General features: G+C 42.0%; 1 protein-coding gene across 1 annotated transcript in view; it reads left to right on the plus strand.

Annotated features, from left to right (window-relative positions):
- LOC147724580 (fibrocystin-L-like) overlaps positions 1–23,508 on the plus strand; it is a 1,106,658-nt gene that overhangs the window by 27,441 nt on the left and 1,055,709 nt on the right. Inside the window, exons 2-3 of the mRNA XM_086966124.1 lie at positions 3,842–3,959; positions 17,276–17,359. Coding sequence (XP_086822250.1) covers positions 3,878–3,959; positions 17,276–17,359 — 166 coding nt within the window. The 5' untranslated portion in view covers positions 3,842–3,877. The remainder of the gene's footprint in view (positions 1–3,841; positions 3,960–17,275; positions 17,360–23,508) is intronic.

Below are 23,508 nucleotides of genomic sequence, written 5' to 3' on the forward strand. Positions count from 1 at the left end.
AAACAGTCATTATCGCGGCGACGGTGCATTGTGTAAAACAAAATGGCGGCATGTAGAGATGATATGCGCAGGGTGGCTCAAGCAGGTCCTTGCTGGAAAGCGTCACAGAGCAGTTTGATGCAGAGTAGAGGAACCAGAATCATAGAGGGTGCTACAACCCCTCCACCAGACTCACTGACACGGTAAGGTGCACGCGCACTCCTACAAATTTAGACTGCAGTAAACAGTTTAACTGACCACACCGCATAGATGAGCTTGCATAGACGAGTAAAAACATAATAAACTCTGCAAACTGTGTGAAAACCAAAAGTTGACATGTGCCTTGAAACATTTGGTTGATTGTCTCTGACATATCCTAAGTTAATCTGGTAGGGCTTAAGCGACGAAACTTGACAGCCACTGGATGAGACTCGTTAATAAAAATATTGAAGCGCACACCAGCGTGGTGTAAAGGCACACACATGTTCAAGGAAGACTGATTGAACACGAACGACGCTGTAATAACTTGCATGGAGATGCGTGTCCTTGTTTGTAAACAGGCTCCATAAATCAGACACGCCTTGGCCGAACAGACCAACAAGTTGAGGTCATTGGTGAGATGTGGAAGTGCTAAAGTCACACCAGTTATCAGCTTGCAATAGAATAGAGGAGGGGAGAGGAGTTGGCCTAACGGCTAGGGGGGTTGACCTCGAATCTGGGGAACTGTGTTCGAGTCTCAGCAATGACGCTGAACATCCTGTGATACTGGGCAAATCACTTAATCTCCCTGTGCATAACAAAAAAACAAAAAAATGAATGTGTCTTCATGTAACGCAACTGGTGCTATGTAAAGCGCTCTGATACCCGATTCGGGTCAAGTACGCGCTATATTAAACTCCGTAAAATAAAAAAGAATAAAAAAATATTCGATTTAGTAGACCACAGAAGCATGTTCAGGCCGGCCAGTACGCTGACAAGTGCTGAGGATTACACAAGGTGTCATAGTAGCAGGAATTCCCAATCCTCGTAGCCAATGAAGTATGCGCAGGCAGGGGCTGTCCGGAGAAAAGGACACTAGTGGGGCTGGTACCCGTTGTACTTCAAAGGAGGCTTTATCTTGGTTGTGTAGGTTTCCTTTAGAGATTACTGCTTTCAGAGTATTTTTTAAAGCATGCAGAGTTTCGCTTCATGAATCGTCGCCAAAGATCAGTAGTGATGAAGTCCGTAGCCAAGATGTAGTTTCATGTAGATTTATTAAGTTCAGTCACAAGTAGATGAGTTGTAGAGATGCAGCTCCACCAGGAAAAGTCTACCTGCTGCTCAGTCCATACTCCAAATATCATGCTCAAGCATCCAGGCATCCAAACATTCCATTCAAGACCATCACACCAACATTCCATACATCACATTCACACTGCATGAGGAGCTAGGGAGAAGGTAACCAAATAAATATAATACAGATTACTGCAGAATGCCAGACCGGTACACAGAGTCATGACATCCTCTGTGTAGGAGTCCTTGATTGACAAAGTGCCGTGCCCGCTTGTGCGGTTACAATGTAGCACATAGGCGCAATCGTCCGATTACCTTCCTGTGTGGTTCGTCCATGCTTAAAAACTAAGTGCTAGGTGATGCATCTTGTAGATAAGTGAAGAATCCAGATAATCATGTGAAAAAATACATGAGATTGAGTCATAATCCTGAGTTTTTTTTGCCCTTAGGGGCAAGAGGACCTATAAGCCTAGACCTTATTTTATCTAAACATAACAGATGAATATCGAAATGAATATAAAGTATCTTGGCAGTGTCCAAGTTAGAAAACGTTAAGAACCCCTTTCCAAAGGGAAATTATGTGATATAATGTCTTGAGGAAAACATTATCTGAGAAATACTCCTGGAGGAAAAAGATTGTGGGAGACAAATCCGTGATGGCACTATAGAAGTTAATAAAAGTGTATCATCCCATGTCAAAAAGGGGGAATCTGGTTAAGCGGTACTAATTGCTGTCCAATCTCGACTGTTTTGTGTTGCTATTACGGTCAAGGTACAGACAAGGGCGAGGTGAAAGGTTAAGTGCAGGGACAATAAACAAAAACAAAAACCACAATGGTTGGTTGAATACACCAGTCTTCTGCATGTTCTAAGTGGGTGTCAGCAATAAGTAAAAACATATTTATACACAGTTCCATCAATATGAATCCCCTCAAATTCATTCAGTCCCTTTGTGACCGAATCGAGATGTATCCACTTGCATTCTCGTAAATTTAATGTGGCTGTTAGATCCCCTCCCCTGTGATTGGGTAGGATTTTCTGCAAAACCCACCACTTCAGTCTGTCAATCAGGTGATGCATCTCAGTAAAGTGTTCGGCTAGTGGTGAACCCTGTACTTGGCAAGGTATCCTTGAACAGTGCTGCAGGATTCTAGTCTTAACTTTTTGTTTGGTCTGTCCACATATACCTTACCACAAGGGCACATGACGATGACAGCTACTGCAGCACCACTGTCAAGAATGTGCTCCAGGAGAGCTTTCGTAGGCTGGGAGCGACACTACGGTTGTTGCATCCACGGGCCGTCATTACACTTTTCACCTGCTCATTACCTATATGCATGAGTAAGTAAAATGCGTAGAAGATTTTAAAGAGCTGTACTAAAGTCACGGTTAATTTTCTGTTATTTGTAAATACGAAGCAAAAGCAAGTAGTCCCTGGACACGATATATCTGCAAACTATTCAACTGCAAAGTACTGAAGGAAAATGCCTTGCAAAGAAGCAGGCAAAACTAGACAGTGCTTAGTGTTTTAAAAGTGCTTACAAAACTGTACAGAATTGGCCCATTCTCCCATCTTCAGCTCTATGTTAAATTTAGGGTGCATAATGCAGTTCATTCCTCTCTCTTCCTTTGTCTCTCTGTTTGCCACTTATCCTTATTCCCTCAGCCTCTCTCTTAACCCCTTACTATGCCTAAACATGAAAATACATGTCTATACATGCCTAAACAGCCTAAATTGTTTCGAATTCGTGACATAAAGTTGAAAGGGCACACACACATTCAGAAATCACTTCAAAAGTCCTATAGAGTTGCCTGTACTGTTCCTAAAGGATCTATAAACCAAACGGGAGAACTGACAGGTTGAAACAAAATGCTGAGAATTTCAAACAATTAATTAAAGCAACAGCTCTAGGTCCTTCCGCTCTAGGCGCCTTGATGCCCATTGGGCTTAGTTTGCGCGTTATAAATTTGCTTTCATTCATTTCTTCCAGAATCCCATAAAGAGAAAAACGTGTCTCTATTAATCTCTGAAAAAGGTCACCCTTATCTATCGGTAGTGTAAAGATTAAAGTCTGATATAGAAGTAGCTGCCCCTCGCTCACACTGAGAGTTCTCCATCCTTGTGAGCAGATAGAGAAAGCTTGATTTGTTGCAGCAACAAAGTGCTTTCACTTCAGCTCTTATGGAAGTGAGGGGATATGCAAAGAGGACAAATTGCAGGCACACGTAAAACATTAAAACAAACAAAAGGATATTTCTCCTGAATTGCTTTGGGAGGGCCCGGGGGATTCTTTGGTGGGCCTGGCCTCCCTTTGGAACTGAGCTTACCTCTATAAATGTCTCTCTATTCTATGTTTGCTCTGTTTATCTCAGGAATGACACATCTTTCTCCTCCTTTATCCTTTGTTGTGTTTATGTGAAGGTTTCTCTCCTCTCTCATATTTACTTTAATAGTTTTTGCCACTTACTCTCATATTCGCATCTGTATTTGTTTTCCTATCAAGTTCCCTGTTTCCTTCTCTTGTGCAGATAGGTTTGGTTGGAGTTATTACCCCTATTTATTGACATATCTTTTTACTTTCTCTCGTAGGTGCTGGCTGCAGCCTGCCTTCGGACCCCAGATGAGATGGGTCCCACCATGGTCATCTTACACAGTTTGTACGGCTGCCTCCTCTGGGCCCTTCTGACCGCCATCCTTACACCAGCAGGTATGAACTCCGTTGCTTCCCAGCTAAGATTATACAAGAAGAGCTACATGCAAACATACATACTGGGGAGTAACTTCCTTCTTTATTTTCCAGTAGCATTTACAGACGGGTGGTAACAGGGAATTGGACTTTGTCTTTAAGGATTTGGCTTAAATCAATGCCTGAAGCTATTTTATTTTTATTTCTTTACATTTTGTATGTACAGCAGGATTTTGGTTCCCATGATGTTTCTTACAATGTTTTATGCCCGTTTGGAGGCACTGGCTTGGCACACCGTCATGATATAAAGAAAGGGACAAGAAAATGGCCAGAGGAGACAATGAACAGAATACTTATTGATCATTCTCATTACTCATGTGACCACATTGCTCTGCCCATTCCTTAAATACCCCAATCTCCCTCCTGCTTTAACCATGCTCTCTGACAGAAAGGGTTGGCTTGGTAGCTAGAAGACATGGTATTTATTGCTCCCTCCTAGTGAGAAGCTGAGGAGATGTATTTATGTATTTATTTTTTAGAAAAAGTGAGAGGAGCCTGTTGTGGAGGTATTTCACCTCATGATGTAATGAAGAGAGGAAGGAAGTGACCTCATGAGATAATGTCATACACCCTTTTGATTAAGAAAATGTGACCACATTTCTATGTTTTAATGTTTTTTTAAATTTCCGAGGAAAACTCTGTCAGCTTGCTAAAGGCCTATGTTTTTGTTGTTGTTTTTTTGTAATTTTCTTTTTTTATAGTCCTCATACACCGTATTGGGCATTCGTGAAGGGCTTCCTCCGCTCTTCTCATCTGGCTTACTCGTTCCAGACCATGTGTTAGGCCAGTAATGATAATGAGATGAGGTTCCCTCAAGTCGAAACTGTTTCCTTAGTCCACTCCTTTTCACCATAGCTCCCAAGCCATATGTTACTTAGGAGAAAAAGAACCAACAGTACCCAGGTAAAATCACAGGACCACTTTACTTATTGCGCCAGGCCGCCAGGGCCAACCATATCTTATCCAGACTTGTAGTGTCACATGCAATGTCTGATTCACTACTGAATATTATATGTGACAGGCACTCTGCAAAGGTCGGGGGGTTTGGAGATTTCCATGTTCTGCAAATCTCTCTTCTAGCTAAAATGACCACATGAAAAATAAATTTGGATGCTGGATCTTTCAAGCGGTAGTCTGTAGTTAGGCCGAAAAAGATTGTCCTGGGGTTAATCTCCACCTGTTGTTGAAGAAACTCTTCAACAAACCTTTTTACCTCAAGCCCATAGCTGATAATCTTTGGACAGTCTACAAACATATGGAGGTCATCGGCCGCCAAGTACTTGCATCTAGGGCAATGATATACTGACCTTAACGCCTTGGCTAGTTTCCCTGGGATCCAATAAACCCTGTAGACCGTATAGAGATGATTTCTCTTGAGGGCGGCTGATTTTACGACAGTCTGCAGGGTATACAGAAAAAATATCAAATCAAAAATATAGAATAGCACTAATATCGAAGTGAAAATATAGAATGGACAAAATAACGAATGGACAGAATATAGTCAACAAAAATATCGAATTTAAGGTAAGTAATTTAATATCGATTTTCATAAATATAGAAAGTCAAAATATCGAAGTGTATAATATAGGTATTAAATATATAGAATTTTTTATAATATCAAATTTTTTAAAGTGTTTTGTATGTTAGTATATGTGTGAAAAGTGTATATTTATTTAATAATTTATATTAAGTAATGAATTTTATGTTATTTAATTTTGCGTAATTTAATTCTGTAGCGGGTAGGGGAATAGGGTGGGAAGTAATTTAATTATAATTAATTAAATATTTACATTTATTTAGTGGTATTTATTTTGAATTAATTGTTAATGAATTTTAGTTGGTAATTAATTAAATTTTAATTGGCAATTAATTTTACTTCATTGATTAATTGATAATTATATTATTTGTATTAATTTATTTTCCATAGCGGGTTGTGGGTTTATAGGGGAATAGGGTGGGAAGTAATTTAATTGTAATTAATTAAATATTTTAATTTATTTATTGGTATTTATTTTGAAATAATTGTTAATTAATTTTTAATTGCTAATTAATTAATTGTTATTTGGTAATTAATTTGTATTAATAGTTAATGAATTATAATATTTAATTTTTATCTGTATTTTTAATTGATTATTTATTATATTATATTAAATTGGTAATTACTTTTAATTAATTTTTTATTGGTATTAATATTTAATTTATTTTTATTAATATATGAAGTATTTACTTTCCCTACTGTTGCACTCACTGGAGTGGGAATAGTAATTTTTACCCCTATTTTTACCCCTATGCTAGCCAACGCTTTCCCTACTGTTGCACTCTCTGGAGTGGGAATAGTAATTTGTACCCCTACGCTAGCCAACGCTTTCCCTACTGTTGCACTCTCTGGAGTGGAAATAGTAATTTTTACCCCTACGCTATCCAACGCTTTCCCTACTGTTGCACTCAGTGGAGTGGGAATAGTAATTTTTACCCCTATGCTATCCAACGCTTTCCCTACTGTTGCACTCTCTGGAGTGGGAATTGTAATTATTACCACTACGCTATCCAACGCTATCCCTACTGTTGCACCCTCTGGAGTGGGAATAGTAATTTTTACCCCTACGCTATCCAACGCTTTCCCTACTGTTGCACTCTCTGGAGTGTGAATAGTAATTTTTACCCCTACGCTATCCAACGCTTTCCCTACTGTTGCATTCTCTGGAGTGGGAATAGTAGATTTTACCCTCCTGTTATCCAAAGCTTTCCCTACTGTTGTACTCTCTGGAGTGAGAATAGTAATTTCTACCTTTACGCTATCCAACGCTTTCCCTACTATTGCACCCTCTGGAGTGGGAATAGTAATTTTTACCCCTACGCTATCCAACGCTTTCCCTACTGTTGCACTCTCTGGAGTGGGAATAGTAATTTTTACCACTACGCTATCCAACGCTTTCCCTACTGTTCACTGTCTGGAGCGGGAATACTAATTTTTACCCCTACGCTATCCATCACATTCCCTACTGTTGCACTCTCTAGAGTGGGAATAGTAATTTCTACCCCTACGCTATCCAATGCTTTCCCTACTGTTCACTGTCTGGAGCAGGAATAGTAATTTTTACCCCTACGCTATCCAACGCATTCCCTACTGTTGCACTCTCTGGAGTGGGAATAGTAATTTTTACCCCCATGCTATCCAACGCTTTCCCTACTGTTGCACTCACTGGAGTGGGAATAGTAATTTGTACCCCTACGCTATCCAACGCTTTCCCTACTGTTGCACTCACTGGAGTGGGAATAGTAATTTTTACCCCTACACTATCCATCTCTTTCCATACTGTTGCACTCACTGGAGTGGGAATAGTAATTTTTACCCCTACGCTATCCAACGTTTACCCTACTGTTGCAGTTGCTGGAGTGGTAATAGTAAATTTTACCCTCCCGCTATCCTACAGTAAAAATATTGTATATTATTAATAATATTATGTTAATATATATATGTATATAGATATATGTTAAAAAAATTAATTGTGTGTTTATTTTTTTAACTTAAATTAATTATGTAATACTTTTAAAGTTATTTAAGTATTTTTAAGTGTTTTAGTTAATTATAGTTATTATTTCATTAATTTAAATTACTTTTAAGATATTTTAAAAAAATCGATATTCTGACTAACTATATATTTTTTTCTATATTTTTGATTCGATATTTTTGTACTTACCTGTTTGTAGATAGGACCTCGATATTTTTGTTTTCTATATTTTTACTTCGATATTTTTAGTATTCTATATTTTTGTAATCTTTATTTTGTCAGTGATCCAGTCTGCAGCAAGGTGAAAGAGTCCCTCCAGAGGTCATCTAGGTTATGCGTATCGAGGCCAAGGCTATTTCCCCAAAGACGCTGAATTTCAGATGCCACCAGACTTTCATCTTCCAACAAGGCCCAATACCAGAAAGAAATATCTCGCTTCCAGCCTCCCTTTCTAGAAACCAAGTTAAAATTGACACTCAAGTCTTCATAATCCCAGGACTGGGTTGCCCACCACCCAGACAGTTGGTAATATTTAAATCTGGTAAGCGTGCCACCTGTAATGTTGGAAAGAGATTCCCAGCTCATCACCTGCGAATCCTTCTGAAGATCACCACAAAGCTGAATGCCTGCGGTTTTAAGAGGCTGAGAGAGATGATCCCTAAGACAAGCAGGAGTACCTGGAGAGTCCCAGATGGGAGCCTGGGAAGTGTAGTACAGTATTTTTAGACTCTTCCTGACATAGATCCAACTTTTTAATGCAGCCCCAGTACCTTCAGCCTGACGTTCTTGTAAAACTTAGGGTCCCCAAATTTAACAAGAAAGATCTCCTGTCCTTGAGGGATTTCGTGGAGTAGGGCCTGAAACAGTAAGCCCAAGGAGGACGGGACGTGTTTATTAGCCAATATTCTGAACTTCTTAAAATGGAACGCGTGTCAATAGTTAAGTAAATTAGGTAGGGCTAGACCTCCCCTTTGTAAGTTCCTCCTGAGCTTTTTCCAGGCAATTCTGGGGGATTTGGTGTTCCAGATAAAGGAGCCGATTTTCCCCTGCAATTTTGAGATATCCGCAACACAAAAAGATAATGGAATACAGTTGAATAAAAAAGTTAACTTGGGCAAAATAATCATTTTTATTAGATTTACTCTACCGAATATATTCAGCAGTAGACTTGACCACCGAAGAAGGAGACTGCAAACCTCTTTGGAGACCTTGCTCCAATTGATCTTAGGGATATCCTCAATTTTCTGAGCTAATTGAATGCCCAGATACGAGATTTGGCCCCTTGTGTCCCATTGGCCTAATTCCACTCCATGATCTTTGTTTTGTCCCTATTTATTCTGTACCCCGAGATTTCCCCAAATACCCCAGCCTGCTCTACCAATCTAGGTATAGACACTGCTGGATTGGTTGTAAACATAAGCAGGTTGTCTGCGTAAAGGGCAAATTTTAGGGCCAGGTCCGAGATTTTAAAAGGTATAATTAACGGGTCAGTCCTAAGCCGACAAACAAAAGCTTCTATAAACAAATTAAACAGAAGGGGTGATAGGGGACGCCCCTGCCTGGTGCCTCAAGAGATATTAACCCAGTCGGAAAGAACACCATTCACCAAAATTTTAGCTCGGGGGGCAGAATAAAGAGATCTAATGCTGGAGATAAAATTGCTAGGGAAACCAAAACCATTTAACGCTTCCCAGAGATATGACCACCTCACCTGATCAAAAGCCTTGGCGGCGTCGATGGCAACCAAAGTTAGCGGGAGTTGTTTATCTACCGCCACATCGATGGCGCCAATGGCTTGAAAAGTGAATTCGTTCAGCTGTCTTCCGGGAATGAAGCTCCTTTGGTCTTGATGTATTACAGTTTTTATAGTTTTAGCAGTCCTAGTTGCCAATACCCCAGCAAAGATTTTATAGTCTATGTTTAAAAGAGAAATGGGTCCATAAGACTCAGTTTTTAGTGGATCTTTATTGGCTTTTAGAATGAGGGTAACAGTTGCTTCTGACCAAGAACTTGGTATGGGCTCTCCAAGCATATATATTTTATTGAAAAGATTTTTTAGGACGGGCACAATTATATCAGTTAGAACAAGGTATACCTCTGTGGGGAGGCCATCAGGACCGGGAGCCTTACCTCGGGCCATTTTCATGAGCTGAGTCTCTACCTCGCCCTCTGTGATACTAGAATCTAAAAAAGCTTGATCTGCTTGGGACAACTGAGGAAGGTCTATCTGATTTAGCGAATCCTTTACTCCCTGGACACTAATATGTAGGTCTTCCTTATATAAGTCCTGCATAAATAGTCTAGCTTCCTCCCGGATCTCATCATCATCATGTAAGATGTTTCCTGTGTTTTTTTGAGATAGACTATTTATCTGGTTCCTTGGTCTATCCGCCCTAGCCTTCCAAGCTAGGAGGGACCCATATCTTTCCCCATATGCAAAGTTTTGGAGTTTACTGACGTCCCACCTGTCCTTTAAAATCTTATCCAGATTTGCCTGGAATTCTGCCCGAAGGCCCTCAAGCTCAGTTTGTAGACCTGGAACTTGGTTCTGAGCATTAGCCGAGGCCCACTGCAGCTCCTGTTCTTTACTTTTAATCTTACAGAACCCATCATCCTCCGCCTTTCTCTTGGATTTATTTTGTCTGGTCATTAGTGAGGTAAAGACACCTTAAAAAAGCCTGAAAGGCCTCCCATGCTATCTGATCATTTGTAGTCCCAAGATTGTGGCTAAAGTATTGTTGTGCTCGGGATATTACTTCAGCTTTTACAGCCTCTTTTGATAGTAGAGATAGATCTAGGGTCCACCTCAACTGGCGTTTTCTTTACTTTAGATTCACTACCAAAGCCACAGCTGAATGGTCAGGGAGAATAGCAGGAACATAGGAGATTGAGTCCACATCTGAAAAAATAATCTTATCTAACAAAAAATAATCTATTCTGGAGTGGTGTCTATATTTTTTACTATAAAAGGAGAAATCTTTTTTGGAACAATTTTTCACTCTCCATACGTCTATAAGACTAAATTCCTTCATAAGAGTTTTCAGCTCAGAATATGATCTGCGAGGAACAGTGTATTTGGCTTTAGGAGTGCGATCCAGAAACTCATTGAAAACAAGATTAAAGTCTCCCCCCAAAACAACAGGAGCAGAGGTGGCCAATAAACTCGTCTTTAGCTTAATCATAGCCCCTGGATTATCGTGGTTCGGCCCATAATACACCGCACATACCAGGGGCGTGCCATGTATCTTGAGGATGGCCACCAGCCACCTTCCGGATTGGTCTGTTTCACACTTTTCAACCTTTATCCCACTATTGCCTCTATTAATAATTGCTACACCAGAGAACTACCACTTTGTTCTGAGTACAGGCATTCCTGGATCCATCTAAACTTACTAAACCTCGTCCTACACTCTTGATCCTCTAGGTGGCGTTCTTCCAGGAGACATAAATGGGCCTTGGAGTTATACAGAAATTCGGCCACTCTAGATAATTTCCTCCTATCTCTCAGGCCATTTACGTTCTAACTTATTATTTTAATTCTTGTAGTACTAGCCATTTAATAGAGCTTCCAGCACGGCCCGTCGCAATGTTAAAAATGCGGGATGCGCCCGCCACTGCGGTGGGCGCATCCTAATGGCCCAACGGGACCCCCGCCCTTATGGCGGGTGGTCCCTTTTTGCGCCGGGATGCCAGGCGGACAAAGTCCGCCCGCCATTCTAATGTGCCACTTGGTGTTCAGCAGTGAGGATACATACTTGTGGTTAAATTACACCATGCAGTAACTTAAGATATCTAAAACTCCTTCAAATTGATTAGAACAAAACTTTAGATTTTTGAATTTTTTACATTTGGACTAAACTGGTTCTAAATCCATATTTTTGATTTTTCTAAATTTGTTCTATTTATGAATTTATTTTGTTATGACACAAAACTAGGGATACCATGGAGCTAGATCTGGCTAACCTGATCAAACTCACAGCGGCTGAGACTAGGGTTCAGTGTATCTCTAGGTGGATACTTGCTCACAATAAAATTAGGAAGGCAGAGTTGATTAGATCTCTTAAGGCCTGGGCACAGACAGCTCCAAAGAATGAAGTGGAGGGTGACCCCTCCAACGACCTCCAAAACGACGAGATAGATGATAGCTCCTTCATTGCTTCCAGTACTAGGCTCTGTGTTTCAGCTAGGGGAGCGAGGAGTAGTCCCTACACACAAGAACCACAGCTGTCCCTTGTAGAGAGACTGCTAGCTCTAGAAGAGAGAAAGTTGCACCTAGCTATGGAGCAATGGGAGGACCAGAACACAAGACAAAATGGTGGCAGCAACACTGGAGAAGAAGATATTGAGATGTCCAAGGGTGGAGGGTCTGCCCCCAGGCTTCCCATGTGAACAGTTTAAATGTACATTGAGAGGTATGCCATTGGCAAATGGCTGAGTGCATTTGAAAGGGCCCTTGAGATGAGAGGAGTCACTTTCACATATTAGGGTTCAATCTTGTGGGACCTGATCTTTGTAGCTGGGAGGGATAGGCTCCTGACCCAACAGGGGGATGAGGCAAGGTCATACCACACATGAGAAAATGTTTAGTCAAAAGTTTGGTCTGACACCAGAACAACACAGGGTAAAGTTCAGGGACACCCAGAATATAAACACACAATCATGGGTGGACTTTGTGGACATCTCAGGAAAGGCACTAGAGGTCTGGATAAATGGTACCCAATAAACTACTTGTGAGGGGTTGTACAATATATTTCTCAAAGATAACATTCTAAGTCACTGTGCACAAAAGAAGTTGCACCAGTACATAGTGAACTCTACGCTGGCTAAACCCATGTGGCTGGGGGAGCTAGCTGATGAGTGGTTGAGAACCAGGGTTGCCAATCAGCCCTAGGGGATAATCAGAAGAAGGGAGGACACCCTTTCCTCCATTCCCAGGTGAAAGCCCAGGGGAAAGAAGGTCACAAATAGAAACAGTGTTCACAAGACCCACACAAAAACTGTGCAAGGTGGGGGGTGGGGTGGGGGGTGGCTGAGCCAAACCAACTTCAAGGGGAGGGGGGTTCCTGGAAAACCTAGTAGGTTCTTTGATCCCTCGAAGGTGGGGATGTGCTTTCACTGTAATCAACCTGGGCACGAGAGAGGAGAGTCTGCACAAAGAAGCCCCCACACCGGTGGACAGTCCCAGGGGATTGCTAGTATAGGTGTGGTGGTGGAGATTGTCCCAGAAATGGGGAAGGGTTTGACAGAGGCAACCTTAGTGTCCTTGGGTGGGGTGGATATTGCAACCCTGGCTGCCTTGCTTTCCAGCATGGAGAGGTCCCGGCAGATGCCTAAGATATATGGAACTGAGGTTGAGGCTCTGAGAGATACAGAAGCCACTGTGACTATGGTCATAGAGAATCTGGTTTCTCCAGGGCAGATCATACCTAATGTGTTTCGCCAGGTAACCTATACAGAAAGCAGAGCCAAACTCCATGGCATTGGTGTTTTTGAAATGAGCAGGTGTTACAGGCACTAAGTAGGTAGTTCTGTTTCCTGCACTCCGGGTGGAGTGTCTACTGGGAAATGATCTTGAAGCGCCTGACTGGTCAGAGGTAGAGACAATGGTCCATGTAAGGATGCTGAGTGGTTATTGTGCTGTGACCAGGTCACAGATTATCCAGAAGGGAAATGCTGGACACTTGGACCCAGCAACAATGGGCCAAGCACACAACGGCAAAGCAAAGGGCAATGTGTCTGGTGAACCAGTTCAGATAACTCTGGAGACCCTGATGGGGAGGATCTGACCTCTGAGGAAGAGGCATTTAAAATTCTTGCCAGCCCTCAAACTCCCCTTTTATCACATATGTCACCCCTAAGGTAGGCCCTAAATAACCCTAATGGCAGGGTGCTGTGGAAGTTAAAGGTAAGCCATGTAGCTTTATGTTTTTTGCATGTCCAAGTAGTGACAAACAGACTATTTTATTTTTCAGTAGTGTGAGGCCTACCCCCCTCATAGGTCAGCATTGATAATTCCTTAATACACTTTTAAGATGTAATTTTGATCAGAGAGGACAAGCTTTTTCATGTTTCATACCTTTGGAATGGTAATGATAATTCCTCCTTAGAGGTGAAGTTGGATTTGACATTACTGTCTTAGAAAAGCCACTTTTAGAAAGTGAACATTTCTCTGCACTTACTGCTCAATGTGCCTGACAGCCTGACTTCGATACACATGTGGGCTGGGTGGAAGATCCACATTGTGCATTCCCTCTAGACAGCCACAAACACAGGAAGATGAGGATCATCTGCATTCTGAGCACTCATCTGTATTCATATGTGTTCTGATGGGTCTTACTTGGCAGGGAGGAGAGGGGGGGTGATACTTACACTTCATTAGGTAGTGTCCTGTCCACACACAAAGAACTGATTTACTCCCTAGGGTTAGCCTGGCAGACAGGACTGGGTTGAAAGGGATCCTTGTGCAGAGAGATGCTTCGAAGTCACCCCCTACATCAAAGGTACTATTAGGTGTAAGAATTGGGTCTCTGACCCCCTCAAATCAGACACTTCTGGATCTTGAACTGAACCTCTGTAAAAAGGACTGCTGTGCTGCTTAAAGTACTCAACTGGACTGCTTGTCTGAAAGGACTGCGTTTATGTTTTTGTCCTGCTGCCTGGTGCTCCCTTACTCTGTTGTAAGGAGAGCTGGACCCTACCTTCCCCCAGAGAGATCTCCAAGGGCTTGCTGGCTTGTTTCTTGTTCTTCTAACATCTCAGGGACACAAAAGACTTCCAACTAATCACATACAGCTCCTGGGCCTGTCTTCAACTCGCTCCTGATCCCCAAGAGACATCCCTGCAGTGGATTTTAGGCCCCTGAAATTCAGCTTTTAGACCTTTTGCGACAGCAAAATGGCCCGTTTTGTTCGAGACTGCGCCGCTCACTCGAAAGATCAGCGTGAGCCACCACAACATCATCTCCTCGCACAGCAAGCATCGCCAAACACAACTGCCAGGCCCCGTCTGCTGTCTGCGATGCCCTGCTGACTCTTTGCACCCACAGGATCATTGCTAGTGATGCTCTACTTGCCCCCGATGGCCATCTCCCCTGCGACCGGGGCTCTTGACTCAGCTTGAGAAGGATAAATCTTCAGCAGGATGTGATTGGAACTGTATCCAGCCCGCACTTCATCGTCTTCTCCCTGAACTTTGGATTTACCACGGTCTAACACAACCTCAAGTAACCGTTAAGCGATATTGACTTTTAAGCACTGTTTTTGGTTTATACTTCAAAAATATTTTTAAAATACAAAAGTTTGATTCTACTTATTGGATTTTTGTCATTATAGTCTTGTTTTAGTCATAAAAACGTAATCTCTCTCTATATATGTAATCATTTTTTTTAACCCTGTGTGGAGTATTTTTGTGGTGTGTTCATTGTGTTACTGTGTGTGTGTTGCACAAATTCCTTTCACATTGACCTTACGCCATGACCAACGTTGCCAAATGGATGAGAGACAACTGTCTCAAACTCAATTCTGCCATAACAGAACTACTGATCTTCAGTAAGAACACCTCCAAATGGGGCCACAGTTGGTGACAGGCAGAACTTGGACCGACACCCGCACAGATGGACCATGCCCCCAACCTCAGCATAATCATTGACCGCCAACTGACCATGAAATGACAAATCAACACAGTCGCCTCCTCCTGCTTCCACACCCACTGCATACTTAGCGGAATCTCCAGAAGGACCCCAATCACCACCAGAAAGACCGTCACATAGGCCCTTGTCACAAGCCGCCTTGACTACAGCAGTGCTTTCTACATAGGAATCTACTCCCAGCTCCTCATAAGACTCCAGACCATACAGAACACTGAAGTCAGACTCATCCTGGACTTCCCCAAATGGATCCACATTACACTACACCTTAGAAACCTCCACTGGCTCCCCATCCAGAGAGATGGCAATCCTCACTCATGATTTCAAATCTCTGCATGACCAAGACCATCCTACATCAACCACGGACTGAACTTTCATCTACCTGAAAGACTTCTGCGCTCCACGTCACTCGATTTTGCACACAGTCCCGCATCTTACACAGCCATAGTGGGGGCTGCTCCTTTTCCTAAGTTGTCACCAAGACCCAGAACAACTTGCCCTTCCACCTCTGAACAGCACCTTCCCTTGTAGACTTCAAAAAGTAACTCAAGACTTCGCTTTTCAATTGAGACATGGCACCCTCAGTGCCCAGATAACCTTAGGTATCAGTGCTGAATTACACAAATGCAGAATTATTGATTGACACAGTGCCTCTTTAGATAAGTCTGACTGCTCTCTGCCAAGCTACCAGAGGGTGAGCACAGGTTCTCTTTAAGTGTATCTTGCTTACCCTGACTAGAGTGGAGGTTCCTGTTTGTACAGGGTACATACTGTGACAAACAGAAACCCTATTTTTAACAGTTGGTCCTTTTGTCCAATCCCCAATGTGCATGGCCACACAGTGGTTTGGGCTCAGGGTCTAGGCACATGCTCTATGTCATGCGCAGCAGAGATTAACCACATGGACGGTTTTGCTCAGGTCGTTCTAGTACTGCACTACTCGATCAAAGGTTCAGCACGAGCTGCCACAACATTGTCTCTGAAGGGGGCTCTTGCCTCAGCTTGAGATGGTAAAACGTCAGTTGGACCTGTTTGGAACTGTATCTGACCCGTGCTTCATCGTGGTCGGCCTGAACTTTGGATTTACTCCGGTCCAGCGTGACCTAAATTAACCTTTTAGCCCCATTGACTTCTAAGCACTGTTTTTGGTTTATATTAAAAATTGCATAACTTCGGTTCAACCTTTTGAAGTTTTGTCGTCTTGGTCGTGTTTCATTTATAAGAATATCATCTAAATTTGTAACCCTGTGTGGAGTATGCCCAGGGGGTGTTTTGAAAGGTGGAACAATACATGGTAATTGGCTGTGGTATATCATCAAAGAAACAACAAAATCACTGAGAAACGTTGTTACGGGTAAGTAATGGTTTCTTTTGATCATAAGATATTAATGTGTTTAAAACGCTTCAGAAGTTATGACATCTGAAATCCCTCTGAAATCAGATACTACCTCCTTTGATGGGAGTGTATCCATTTAAAAGTAGAAGCTGTCTCTCAGTGGCTGACTGCCCCTTGTGAATGTGGACTCTCTCAATTGAGGGGAGCAGATAAGGATTCAGGGGACCACTGAAGGCTCCCTCTATGCCAACCATTGAATATAAACCCTATGTTTGAATGAGCCCCTGTCTCTTGTGTTCTATGGATATGAATACCAGGATGAGGCTTGCTGTCCCATGCAGGCCTCCACCCTGCATTTGTAGATGTGTTGAGATATAGAAAAGACTACTGTCTCATTAATATTAATATGGAAGGGGTTGGCAATGCTCCAGCATGGTCATCGTGTGCGACAACCCAATGGTACATCCATTGCAATGCAAAATAAAGATCTGGTCGCTATAAACATCCACAGCCTTGCATCGTGAACCTTTCTCTTTTGGGCCCGTATTATATAAGGCAAATGCTATTATATTTTGGAATCAAAATTGACCAAAAGTATTGATGCAGGAAAAACGTCACTGTAAGGCTTCATTACAATAGACAGACCCATGCATTGTTTTTCTTTCTAGTTCTCAGATATTATTTCTAGCTGTAGATGTTATTTACATGTTTAGTGCAATTATCCTATTTCCTTGGCATGATGTTACTTCCGAAAACCACATATACCAATGTTTTCCCTTTACAGCTGGGCAGAGTGCCAGATTCACACAAGTCCAACCCAATTATGGGGGCAGGAATGGAGCTGTCCGGATCACCATCTCAGGAGAGGGTGAGTTACAACAAGTACCGCCATTTTATCTGATTAATAATCCAGTTGGTTAACCAACAGGATGTTCACGAATTTCATGTGAAATCATAGCAGTAGGCCAACAGATGGTGCATAGTACTAAACTTCCTACAAGTGTATTTTGTCAGACAAGATACCCAATCATTACAGTTAAAGGGAAAATCTATCAATATTTAAACGAGATTCCAAGTATTCCCTGTAACCCAGGACACTAGGGGGCAGATTTACAATTACTGGCGCATCCCTGCATATCGGCAAGGATGCGCCAGTAATTGTTTGCCGCAGCTCCCCCACCCATGATGCGCCGCATTTACAATGCGGCGCACCATGGGGCAAAAACGGCACAGATACGTCACGCATCTGTGCCGTAAAAGCGGCGCATTGCTGGAGTTGCGTCGCAAGTGCGACGCAGCTCCAGCAATGATCAAGGAGGCCCTATGTGTACAATGCTGCGTCAATCCTTACGCCTGCTTCAAGCAGGTGCAGGGTTTTGATGCAGCATGGGCCCAAAAGTGACTGAGTGAAATCTTGTAGATTTCACTCAGCCACTTTTAGGAGGCGTTCCTGCGATGGTACGCCTCTTCTGGCGCAGGGCTTTACAACGTGACGCATCTGGGAGATGCGTCACGTTGTAAATACCCCGCACCATGGTGCATCTTTTGCGCCGCCGCTGCGTCACAAAAGTGACGCAACGGCGGCGTAAAAGCGGCGCAAGGGGCTTGTAAATCTGCCCCTATGTACTTTGTTTGCAATGTAAAGCTGGCCTCCTATCATCTTTGACTCAGGAAATACTTGGCTGAGCAACCAAGGCCTAGCTCAAAGGAGTAGTGTCTAGTTAGAGACTAGTTATAGGATAACGCAATTATCAACATTGAAGTAAAGATTTAGGGCTAGATGTAGGTAATCTCATTTTACCGATTCCTAAATACCGAATTTTACCAATTCGGTATTTAGGAATCGGTAAATATGATGTAGGTAATAAGGGCCAGATGTAGGTAGAACTTATTTACCGATCCTTAATTACCGAATTTTACCGATTCGGTAATTAAGAATCGGTAAATAAGAAGGGGGGGTATGTAGGAACATCCAGATGTTCCATTTACCGAATCGGTAATTATCTGTATTTACCGATTCGGTAAATACCGACCGGTAATGCTCCATTCATTCCTATGGGCTTTGAAGCCCATAGGAATGAATGGGGCATTACCGGTCGGTATTTACCGAATTGGTAAATACCGATTTTGACAAGGGTGCAGGGGGTGTCACTTTGACACCCTCTAGCACCCCCAAAAAAGGTTCGGGGGGCCATGTGGCAGGCATACCTGCCCTAAGGGCAGGTCTGCCTGTCATATGGCACAGGTGTGCATGCACACATGTGCATGCACACCGGAATCGGTATTTTACCATCAAATATATTTGATGGTAAAATACCGATTCGGTAAGGGTTGTGGGACTCAGAAGAGTCCCACTTACATATCAATTTTACCGAATCGGTAAAAATACCGATTCGGTATTTTACAGAATCGGTAAATTTACCGATCGGTAAATTTACCGATTCTGTAAAATACAGGGCCCTACATCTCAAATTGCATTTACCGGTCGGTAACGGCCGAATTCGGCCGTTACCGACCGGTAAATGCCTACCTACATCTGGCCCTAAATCAGTAAAATTTACGGATTCGGTAATATTTCTTATTACCGATTCGGTAATACCGATTCGGTAATAAGAAATACCTTCCCATTCATTCCTATGGGCCTGGAGGCCCATAGGAATGAATGGGAAGCCATTCACTATTACCGATTCGGTATTTACCGAATCGGTAATAGTGGGAGCATATTTAAGGGTGGCAGGGTGCCTAAGGGCATGTATGTCTGCCACATGGCACCTTCAAAAAAGCAAATTATTGCTTTTTTAAAGGTATTCGGTATTTACCACCAACTTGTAGTTGGTGGAAAATAACTAATCCGTAAAGCAAATATGCACTCACTTGAGTGCTACCTACATAGGTTTTAAGGATTCGGTAATTTACCAATTCCTTAAAATAAGGAATTGGTATTTTACCGAATCCTTAAAATAAGGAATCGGAAAATTACCGAATCCTTAAAACCAGCCTCCTACATCAGAATGGGCTAAATACCGGTCGGTAATGGGAAAATCACCGATTTTCGGCCGTTACCGACCGGTATTTAGTTACCTACCGGTATTTAGTTACCTACATCTGGCCCTTACAACAAAGCAAAGTGACATCATACAAGAAATACATTAGCAACACTAGGAGACTCCATTACACTATATATATACTGTTTGCAAACACTAACTGATATGAAACTCTGCTGTTGATAATAATTTAAGGGTATGGAGGAAGGCAATCCTCCCCCTGAACAGTGCTGCCATTTAGGGTTTCAGGTTCTCCACTTGGTTGTGTTGCTAGTAAAATTACAATAACTATGCCATGTAATTGTTGTAATCTGTGAGGAATGAAAATAAGCTTGTAGCGGGATACAAGTGACTGTCTGAGTGTTTCTAGTGAAATAGTTATTAAATGGGGAAACAAGCCTTATTTCCACATTCAGATTTAGGCTTAACCGATACCTAGAAACTCAAATAGTGAAATCTGTTCTTTGAATCCTTATATAGTGGAGACAGAACTTGCAACTCAAAAGGGGCAGACTGGCATATCAATACCATGGGGAATTGGAGTGTGGTTGCACGGCACAAAGGGCCCACAAAAGTACCAACCAGGGCTCCTTTCTTCTTCTGGTTCTGACTAGCATGCAAATCATATATCAGCAGGTTTAGAGTTTTGGAAGGCACAAAGAAAATAACTTTTTACATGTATAGTAGGACAAGTGATTGGATATTACAAGAATTCTTCTTTCATAGGACCAAAGGCACTCACCCACAGAGATGACGTGCTTTATTCTCAGGTGTGCTGCTAGCTGGGCAAGTTGTGAGTCATTTTTGTTCAGTGGACTACAATAAATGAGGCACTTGACGGATATTTAAAAAGCTGCTACACTGGATGACTCGGAATTTATAAAGTTACCAATATGTAAGCTATAGAGTTCATTGTTATTCTCTAAGGTAAAGTTAAAATTAAATATACTTAGAAATTAAGAGAAACTATTAACCCACCTATCCACAGTTAACTTGTTTCTGCAAATACATTGGGCTACATTCATCAGGACCATAGAGTTCCTAAGGCTTATCTTCCTGTATTAAAGTAACCTTAATGTAGCAGTTTGGCAACATCCCGTGGCCAAACTGTTCAAGGGCATCACAAATTTTCACAAATCCAATAAGTCAACGTTGTCAGATATTCCTCCCTAAGTGAGAATGTTGGCTAGAACAGGACCTTATGATCACACACAAGGGGGATATAGAGTACACAACTACAACAAAGGAAAATTCTCCAATTTGGAAAAACTGCCCTCACTCACATACCAAGATATGTGACATGCTTCATCATAGGGCCTGCTACAAACGCCCTGGTGTAGCCACATCCTGGGCGGAGCATTAGGGAGGGGGAAAAAAATAATACATTCCACACTATGAGACGTACAACACAATCAGTCAAGACTACCCTCCTACCCCTGCTGAAGTCAACATGTTTCGACCGCTTCAATTGTGCCTCAAAAGGTCACTTCGGTCTTCCTCAGGACTGTCGCGATCAAATCCACTCGTTACCCATGCCGTAATTCGGTCCCAGGGTCTCCCGAATGGAGTAGGTCTAGCAGATCCGTACTCCTCCGGGTCTTCCGATCATTCAGTGGAGATTAAGTCCCCAAACATAAGGGGAGAACATTCACGAGTTTATGTGTTACACAAACTCGAACTGGTGTCCTTTCAGGGGGGTCTGCCTGTGAACACAATCGTTCTGTAAGGCTAGCCCTGCCAAAGAAATCCTGTACCTCAAGGCACCGCTCAGATGGAACAGGACCTTCCCTTATTCCCAAAATGCATTGTGGGCTGTAGTGTTTATATTTCGCCTTCAAGCACATCTCTAAGTACCTACCCTAGTACAAAATCCTGTGTGTTGTCTGCAGATGAATCTTGGAATTTAAGGAGCAAGTGCAAAAATATTGGGAACGGTGTGTACCATCTTCCATCTCACTTTCACTATTTTTTTTAAGTATGTTTACGGTTTACAGGCGCTCCGAATGACATTGTGATCAGTCACTTGTTTCCACACTTTCTGATGTGTGTTATCATTATTACAAACTCATGTTAGTTACAGTTAACAAACATTCCAGGTCATTAAAAACATTTTTTAGCATGTTTACCCGAGATCACTGAGGAACTGCATCATTCAGCTATATCAGAGGTTGGGGGACCAACTTGGGTTCTACTAATCCCGGGGTACATCATCTCTGGCACCAGAAATTACTACATTAAATATTTGGGGGTTCTTGGTTTTGGGGGACCTCTCACATATACTTAAAGATAGAAAAATAAATAAGAACTTTAGTGAAAACATGTAAGAGATGGTAAACGTTGAACTGTTAGTCGGATACTTTCATCCTTATTCATTATATTAATCTGTGATTTTCAATATCCTTGTATGTCTAGTGCAGGCACTGTATTCGAAAAATTTTACACCTAAGGGTATATATTATAGCCTTAGAGTCCGAAGTAGTGGTCTCTACCGGTCATTAAAAGCATGCTCCAGCATTAAAAGCCCAAGCCGAAGGCGAGGGCCTTTAACAAGGCAGCGGGCCTTTAATGGCCGGTAGAGCCAGCTACGGATTGCTCTATGGCTTTAGAACGTTCTGCCCCAAGAGGGCAGAATGTTCTAATTTGTAAAACAAAAGAATCATGGAGCCCGAGGGAATTGAAATCCCCTCGGGCTCCGTGAGATCTTTGTTAAACATTGAATGTTGATGCTCCGGGCTTCTGCCGGCTATTAGAAGGACAGAGCACTACATTGTTTCCAATGAACCTCTCAACATTCCGATGTTCAAATAATTGATTAAACAACTCAAACAAATAGTGAAGAACTGAATGTTTATTCTATTAATTATGAGAACATTGAAATGTTGAGAGCTTCATTGAAGATAATGGAGTAGCTCTGGGCTTATAATCACTGGCATAAGTGTTCCATCCCAGCATTCCAATGTTTGTCTTTTATTTGTCTCCCTTTTTAATTTCCAACATTCTATCCATAGTGAATGGAACGTTCTATTACCTCATAGTCCTTCTGCCTTGGGCTATACAAGTTGTTAAAGACCCTCTCCCTCTTTATAGGCCCTCGCCTAACTGAGGATCAAGGCCTTTAACAACCAGTATAGCTCATGGCAGCGGGCTATAAGCTTATAGTAACTCTTAAGGAGGGTAAGCCATATGATTGTCTTGCGCTGAAAAGTGATTAGAAGACACTTCTAGGCAAAACACCCTCCTCAAATGAACAATAATGCAGACAAAATCTTTGAAAAGATTTATGGCTGCTGTGTCTATTCACATAAAATCAGCTTATAGGAGATGTATTTGTGTTGATCAAAATATATTTTAATTAGATGCTTTACTTAAATTGATATTTATTTATTCTGTAAAGTTTTGATCAGTACTCAGCTTTGTAACCTTAGGGGCTTGGCTGTGTATTCAGTTCTGCCGGCAGTGTTAATATAGAATGAATTGAGATTCTCGGTTTCAGTTTCTCTTCATATCGAATACAACCTCTCCTTTTTAAACTGCATGCTTTTAAATACTGATGACCCTCCCTCCGGCAATTTGGGAGGTAGGAAGTGGTACAAGTTACCCTTTAATATCTAGGAATTAGACCAACTAGACCACCACAGAGGTGATCGGCAATGTTGGTTTAAAATAAACTTCGAGGGGACAACTCACAGCCTAAGCGCCTCACCATCCAGTAGTAACACCCTGTTTTCAGTTGTTGTGCCCACCTCAAAGGGCTGGTTGGCCCATGCCCCGGAATTCAAAATCATGCAACAAGGAGTGACACCAACTACTAAGTCGTAATGTTTCTTAAGAGTTCAAATAGATCAACAAAACTCTATAGAGGTAATAGTTAATATAAAGGAAAATCTTTAATTTGAATAATGTAATCCTGGGCAACCCAACAAACAAATGGAAAACTCATTTTGCTCTTTCAAAAGGAGCTTCTCCAAGGCTA

The sequence above is a fragment of the Lissotriton vulgaris genome, chromosome 4_1 (genome assembly GCF_964263255.1).
Source record: "Lissotriton vulgaris chromosome 4_1, aLisVul1.2, whole genome shotgun sequence".
Classification (NCBI taxonomy): Eukaryota; Metazoa; Chordata; class Amphibia; order Caudata; family Salamandridae; genus Lissotriton; species Lissotriton vulgaris.